Genomic DNA, 6,877 nt, shown 5'->3' with positions numbered 1-6,877 from the left:
TTCACTGCTGAGACACCTAATTCGGTTAACTGACGAGTGCTTCAGAAGATCACGCCAGCCCACGGGAGCGCCGCAAACACTGCACATGTTGCAAGATCGTTGTGGGGGACGAGGGTGCTCCCCAGTGAAGGGCAACCACGAGGGAGGAGAGGAACACTACAGATATGAATCTTTGGGGGAGAGACAAGACGAGGGCGATAACATGATGGAATTATGCCCTTTGGAAGGTGTTTGTGCTGATTGGTTAAGTGGAGAATTAGGGGGTAGCTACTTTGACTTGATGGCGGTCGACGAGGGGAACAACTGCACGAAGGGGGGTACCACCCTGGGGGAGGATAATAAAAAGACCGTAACACATTATTCGTACGAAGAGGTCCACAACAAGAAGGAACTGAGGAAGGAACAAACGAAGGTGATCCTGTTCAGCGTGAACAGGTGTTTCAAATTAATTAACGATGGGGTATTTTTACTAAAGATGGCGTATCGACTTAGTAGAGAGAAGGAATGGGAAAATGTGCGCCGTAGGTCAGTTCACACAGTGGCATTTATTTGGCTGCTCTGTTTTCATATCACTTCCCATTGTACTTTTCACCTTCGGAAGTATTTCATTTTAAATGTGATTCCGGAGGAGCATCAGGACTTGTTTAGTGTGTTGGGTGTATTTAAGAAGGTACTTTGTTTTCGAGGGGAAGAAATGCCCATTTTGTATTTCTACACCAGGATGGAAAAAACTTATTTTATTGTGAATAAATGTCTAGAGGACATTCCGCAGTTTGTTTTGTACCTCTTGTTTGTTTGTATAAACGGAGGAGATAATATATTGGTTTTTCTTTTTTGTGTATGTTCCTGGGTCGCTTTTGTCGTGATAAGTATGTTTTATCACGGGGGGTGTTATCCGGTGGTTGGGGCGATGGTGCGTTTGTTTGTTTCGGCTTCCTTGGCGGAGTGAGTCAGTGTGTGCGGCACTGCGCCATTGCGCCATTGTTTTGTTACGCTATGCTTCTTTCCGTTGCGTTAGGCATTTTTTTTTTTATATATGTAACAATTGCAATGGTTGCCCCACAGGGATGCCTTCATCGAGTGCGACGCGGCACCAACGAATAAGTTTTTCTGTCTTTACGCTGGGATGGGTAAGAGACACACGCGACGTGATGGATGCGGTTCCTTTTTTTTGTCCTGCTTCATTTTTTTTCCTTACCATTTCCATTTTTCCATTTCCTTCCCCTTTTTTCAGTTTTCTTCGTGTGGTCCCTTGTCGCCTTGGCGATGGTGCCTTTCGTGAGTGCCCCCTGGACTGCACGTAATGGAAAGCCGGAAGGGAATTCCCTCCCATTTGTGGAAGAGAGAACTGTTGACAATGCGACACATGTTAGCCTCGCTCATGACCACTACCATTACAATGTCCTATGCTTCTTTTCCTTTCCCTTCATCACCCCCCTTCGCAGTTATCTACGTCCAATTCGTAACATTGTTGCTTGTCTCGATTACCTTTCTGTTGTCCTTCCTGTACATCCACTTTGGCCTGAAGAAAAGATTTTATTTAAACCCTTACTACAGCCTAGGGGGGGATGTGGAGTGGCAGAATGGAAATCGGGGTGGTAACAACTGAGGTGGGAAGTCGGTGTGGGGGCGACTTTTTCCCTTTTTTTTCTTCGTGGGACAATGGTAGGCGATAGGGAATGGCGCTGAAAAAGGGTTCTCTGGGGACAAGCTTTAACCTGCGTATCAGTTCATGACAGTCACCACTTTTCATTTCTTCCCTACATGAGTGATATGCTGTGTGGGCATTGTCTAGTCGTCCTGGACTGTTTCCCCTGCCCCCCTGCTCTATTTTGCGTGTCCCCTATATGAGTCACCATTTTTTTTGCAATTCTTTTTGCGTTTTTTTTTCAAATGGGTTATTATATATACACAAAAAAAAAAAAAAAAAAAAGGAAAACATGCGGGCGTCGCGCAATGCACAACGTCGGGGTGAAAAAGGTACCCACATGAGGAGAGGGCATAATCGTAATTGTACATATATGCCCATGTGCAGGCATGCACACCGGCATGCGTGCGTGAACAACTGATCATAAGTGATGGGAAGGGATGTTATAGGGTGAGACGCTAAAAGTGAATGTAATGTAACCTCACCCCCTGCTTCTAATTCCCTTTACCTCCCCCATGCAAGAAACAAGACGATATGAGAGTATTCACACATATTTTACTGTTCATACGTACGTGTGCCCCAGGCCTCTACACACGTAGGTGTGAAAAAATTAAAAATAAACAAAAAATTGGGATTGCTCTCACACTTGTGTATAAAGAGGAGTTGTACTCTCCACGCTCCCTGTTGTTTAGGGGGTGGTGATGGTACCTCTCTCTGTTGCTTCAATACAAAGAAGGGAAATCCACATCGTACCTCTTACTATTTTCTAACGTGTTGTTGCCCTTATCATATCTCCTTTCGTATAGGGTTATGTCCCTGCAGTACTCTAGCTCGTCAATGCCAAAGAGGGGGTCGCTATACTTGTGCACTGGGTGGTTCGTTCTTCCGGGGGGTATGCTTTGGCTTTGTAGGTAAGGGGTACTTGGTATTGGTCCGTTGGGGCTGCCAAGGGGGATGGCGTTGGCTGCATGAGGGTTCACCGAGGGCGGCGTCATCGCAGTGGTGGTCACGGTGGTGATGGGTGGCCCCATGGATGACCCCATAGAGGTAACCGTCCCCGTTGTCACACCACATTGCGCATTTTTCTTTTTCTTCCTTTTGTTATTCCTTTTCTTTTTCCCCTTCACGTCCGTGTTATTGGTCATGTCGTCTAGGTTTGGCAGTGGCCTATTCTTATCTCCCCCATTTGAGCAGCTTGCATTGGTATGTGTAGTACCTTTATTGTCGTTCGTGCTGGTGAGCGCACCTGCTAAGGGGTTCTCCCTTGCGGGTTGTGAATCATTGTGGTGGAGTGGTGGAGAGGGTAGTTCCTCTCCCTTCCACTGGGAGGTCTTTCTTTCTTGCCCTTCATTTGGTATATTCACCTGAAGAGAGCATGTTTTTTTTTTGTTTTTCTTTGAATCACTTCTTGCACCCAGAGCGCCTTCTTCATTTGTGTGATGTGGGAATTGTTCCTCGGCGGTGCCCTCCGATTGAGTAGTGCAATGGGGTTGCTGCTTGTTGATGTGGGTCTCTCCCTTGGCGTTAACCAGGGGAGAGCTTGCTTGTATTCGCTTTCCCTTCGCACTTTCTATATCGCTAGTCTTTTTGTTTGTATGTTCCCAGCGGTGCCCATCATTGGTGTGGAAGTTCAATGGGGTGGTGTTCACCAAGTTGTTGCTTGTCATTGTGCATGCATTTGTAGGTACAGCGGTACTGGAAACACCCCTGGCATTGTCGTCCTTTTTCTTCCTCCGAGAGGTGCCTCCCACCCCAGTGACCGTAGCACCAGCAGAGCTGTGTACATTTTCCATCCCCCCATGACAGAAGTCCATTTGGCTAGGCACTTCAGAAGCTATGCTATTGTTATGTATTCCATTTGCTGCTTTCTTCCTGGAGCCACTGTTGATCTGTTTGTCCATTGCTGATTTATTTTTTTTACAAACGTCTTGATTCAATCTGTTAGTTAAAGATGTAAAGTGTTTTCCTTTGAAGGTTGTCCTAACTGTGTTGAGGAGTTTACCTTGGTTGGTCATTTGGCTAATCGCATCTACGTGCGTGATGTTTGCGAGGCTGTTCTGTTGTGGGAGATTCATCAGTGCAGTGCCTTGCATGGGATCAGTGGGGGGGATTCCACTTTGCACCCCGCAAGCATACATACCATTGTTATGCACATTGTTGTTATATGTACCTGTGGGGTACACTCCTCCTTCGACGTACGCCCCACTGTTATAACCACCACTGTTTATTTCATACTGGTTTATACCTATTAGCGTATCTTTACTTACGTCTCCCTTGGTGCCACTATCTACCATTTGTGTTTTGCCCCGATTTGAAATATTCCTCCTTCCGGGTAGGTAATTAACATTCTTGTAGTGCGGGTAACAGTTGGCACTTGCTTCCATGGGAAAGGGGAAGGACGCACCTGTGTTGGGAAAGCTTGATTGGTTTTGCATATCGTACATGTAATTTGTGTACACTGTTTGTCCGCTTGGGTAGAAGGTCGGGGGTGGCGGAGGCACATCGTTTGTTGCGTTCATCCGGCCTATATGCATAGTGTTATGTGTGTACAGGTGATTGTCATGGTTACTAGGGGGGAGGTTACAGAAGTTGGTACCATACGGGTTGGTATTCGCCGGGGCATAGGCTCCAGTCATCGCGCACGCGTAGATGTTGTTAAGGGTTGTGTCGTAAGTACTGTTCATGGGTGCACCGTAAGGACTTCCAACCGGCATGGCAAAATGGTTAACTGGGGGAAGATCGTGCACACCGTTAGAACCGTCTTTGAACATGCAGTCATCAGGGACCTTTAAGTTATTTTTCTTTTTATTAAAATTGGAAAAAATTCTGGCTCGTATTTTTTTATATTCTTTTTCTCTTTGCTCGAGTGTCTTCTGGGATGTGTCTTGGTGCCACTTTTTTCCTCCACTAGGGGCAGTTCCTATGGGGTAATTTCCTCCCCCTGTGTATTTTTCATACTTCATTTCGTTCCTCTTAAGGAGGGTTATTTTTTTCTTGGGCCAGCCGTCTTGTGGGTTCATCCTGTTTTCGTTCGCATTAGATTCGGTGTCCTCATTTGTTCGGCTCTTTCCCGTTTGTGTGTCCTCCACGACTGAGTCACTTCCGCTGGGTTGCATCTTCCTGCTGGGCGGATCCTCCCCTTCCGGGTCGCCCATCTCGTGCCAGGACTCGTACTGGAGGCTGCTTTCTCCTTTGGCTGGTTCCTTCGTTCTGTCGTTCGCGTCGTCATTCATAACCCCATGAATGGTGGTTCCTTTTCTTTTTTTCTTTTTCTTCCTTTTTTTTTTTTTTTCGCTCGGCAAATTTTGAGAATCACTTGGTTGGCGTCCCAACTGGGGTGTTTCCATTTCGGTCACGTCCTTCTTGGCCCTGGCTTCAATTACTGCAGCTTCGTTGACCTGCTCTACTTTACCGGTGACCCTTTCTTTGTATGTTTTCGCGGAGCAGGTTGGGGAGGTCACTTTGCTAGTAGAGTGTTGACTCTTCCTTTTGTCACTTGCGCCGGTGAGACTTGTTCCCTTTGCGTGGGTTTCACTGGATGGCTGTTCTGCCTTCAGACTGGTATCACTTTTAAATGCCCGTTGTACTTCGAACGGTGTGTATGTTTGTGTCCTCTCCTCATGGACCATCGTTACGTTACTCTTGCCTTTTGAAGTATTACTGGTGACAAATGCATGTGTGCCATTCTTATGTTGCTTGCTTAAGTTCCTTTGAGTCCTCTCCTCCTCTGGTTGTGTGTCGCTGTTCTCATTGATCCCATCTTTAGAGGAGGGGCAGGACGTACCCATGTGGCTTGTATCGGGTTCTGAATTTTTCCCACTCACGCTAGTCATTATAACTTGCTGTGTATATACAAACACTTTTTTAACGTGTATATTTGCGTGTGTGGGGGTCCATACTCACGAGCAAGCCCGTGGTACAGATTCGTTTTGTCCTTTTTTTTTTTTTTTTTTTTAATGCCTTATAAACAATTTGGGGTGAGGGTATTTTTCTGCGTACCCCTTTTGTGGGTTATGTTCAAAACGGTGGTGACCCCTTAGAAGAACCCCTGCTGAACATCTGGTTGGCTAATTTCACCAATCTGTGATGATCAGCCCACTTGTCTCCCCCCGTTTTGTCCTTCTTCAAAGTGTGTGTCGGATGCCAACCACAGCGACGTTCATGTTCGATCGTTTGTTTGTGCCTCGCTGGGTACTTGCCCCGGTGGGTAACTGCTCGGTGGGTAACTACCCGGTGGGTAACTGCTCGGTGGGTAACTACCCGGTGGGTAACTACCCGGTGGGTAACTGCTCGGTGGGTAACTACCCGGTGGGTAACTGCCCGCTTGGTGATACGAGCAGGGGTATCAGCAACGGTAGCGCTTTAAAAGCACTTTGCTCTGGACCTTCTTAGCTGGTTGGGGGACAAGTGGGACACCTGCGCGCGTTGGCGATGGCGTCCGCGTTCGTGATGGCGTTTGTGATGATTTGAGATTTTTCGTTGACCATGAAATTTATTTTAAATTTAAATTTTTTCTTCTTTTCCTTTGTCGAGCGGACGCGACGTTATAGGATTGGTACAACATTGGACTTGATCATTTCTCGTTCGAGCAGTGTTGTGAGGGGTACGGAGAGTGATTAAAATGTCTGGTGTATGGTTTCCTTGTAGGTCCCCTGTGTATTTTTTTTTTTTTTTTTTTTTTCTTTTTTCTTTTTTTGTTGACCTGTGAGTGGACGTGTAAAAAACTGTGCCGTGAGGGAGAGGAGCAAGTGTAGTGTACCCCCTCTATACAAATTATTTGAAGTACTCCTGCACGTATGCCCCTCTCGTCCTGGCCCCCCTCACATGTAAGTGTGATGTGAAAGCAGAGGGAAATTCGATCGACGATGTGCTCATCGACAATATGTTGAGCGGCTGAGAATTATTTCGCGCCTGTGATGCGCTTCGAAGGTGTTATCCGCTTGTGCTGGCGATCCAACCTACTCCCCAGTGTGTCAATGCAAATTTGGAGCAATCTCGATGGGGGGAAAAACCCGCTCGGGAAGCATTTTCGCGATGCCTTTCCTCTTCAACACACAAAAATTATATATATATAAAAAAAAAGGCACGAAAAAAAAAAAATGATATTTATAAAAAAAAAAAAAAAAAAAAAAAGGCTTTGTCAAGAGGACACAAATTAGCAGTTTATGCGGCTCATCCCTCTTTGGGACACATCCCCTTCCCCCGCCTCTGTTTGTCTACTTTTAACGG

At 46.3% G+C, this 6,877-nt stretch overlaps 2 protein-coding genes across 2 annotated transcripts; one reads left to right on the top strand and one right to left on the bottom strand.

Moving 5' to 3' along the window:
• Window positions 1–85: 85 nt before the first annotated feature.
• Window positions 86–1,609, top strand: AK88_03012 (uncharacterized protein; the record flags this gene model as incomplete). The annotated part of the gene is made up of 5 exons (XM_012480635.1): window positions 86–514; window positions 602–771; window positions 1,066–1,130; window positions 1,235–1,300; window positions 1,446–1,609. 5 exons carry the CDS (start codon window positions 86–88, stop codon window positions 1,607–1,609), a joined length of 894 nt encoding a protein of 297 aa, XP_012336058.1.
• Window positions 1,610–2,370: 761 nt separating this feature from the next.
• On the bottom strand, window positions 2,371–5,481 carry AK88_03011 (uncharacterized protein; the record flags this gene model as incomplete). Its single annotated transcript, XM_012480634.1, has 1 exon — window positions 2,371–5,481. The coding sequence occupies one exon, from the start codon at window positions 5,479–5,481 to the stop codon at window positions 2,371–2,373; it is 3,111 nt and encodes a 1,036-aa protein (XP_012336057.1).
• Between the last annotated feature and the right edge of the window lie 1,396 nt (window positions 5,482–6,877).

Source organism: Plasmodium fragile (genome assembly GCF_000956335.1).
Source record: "Plasmodium fragile strain nilgiri unplaced genomic scaffold supercont1.32, whole genome shotgun sequence".
Classification (NCBI taxonomy): domain Eukaryota; phylum Apicomplexa; class Aconoidasida; order Haemosporida; family Plasmodiidae; genus Plasmodium; species Plasmodium fragile.
The sequence above is the reverse complement of the archived record's forward strand: the minus strand, read 5'-3'. Positions and strand labels throughout refer to the sequence as shown.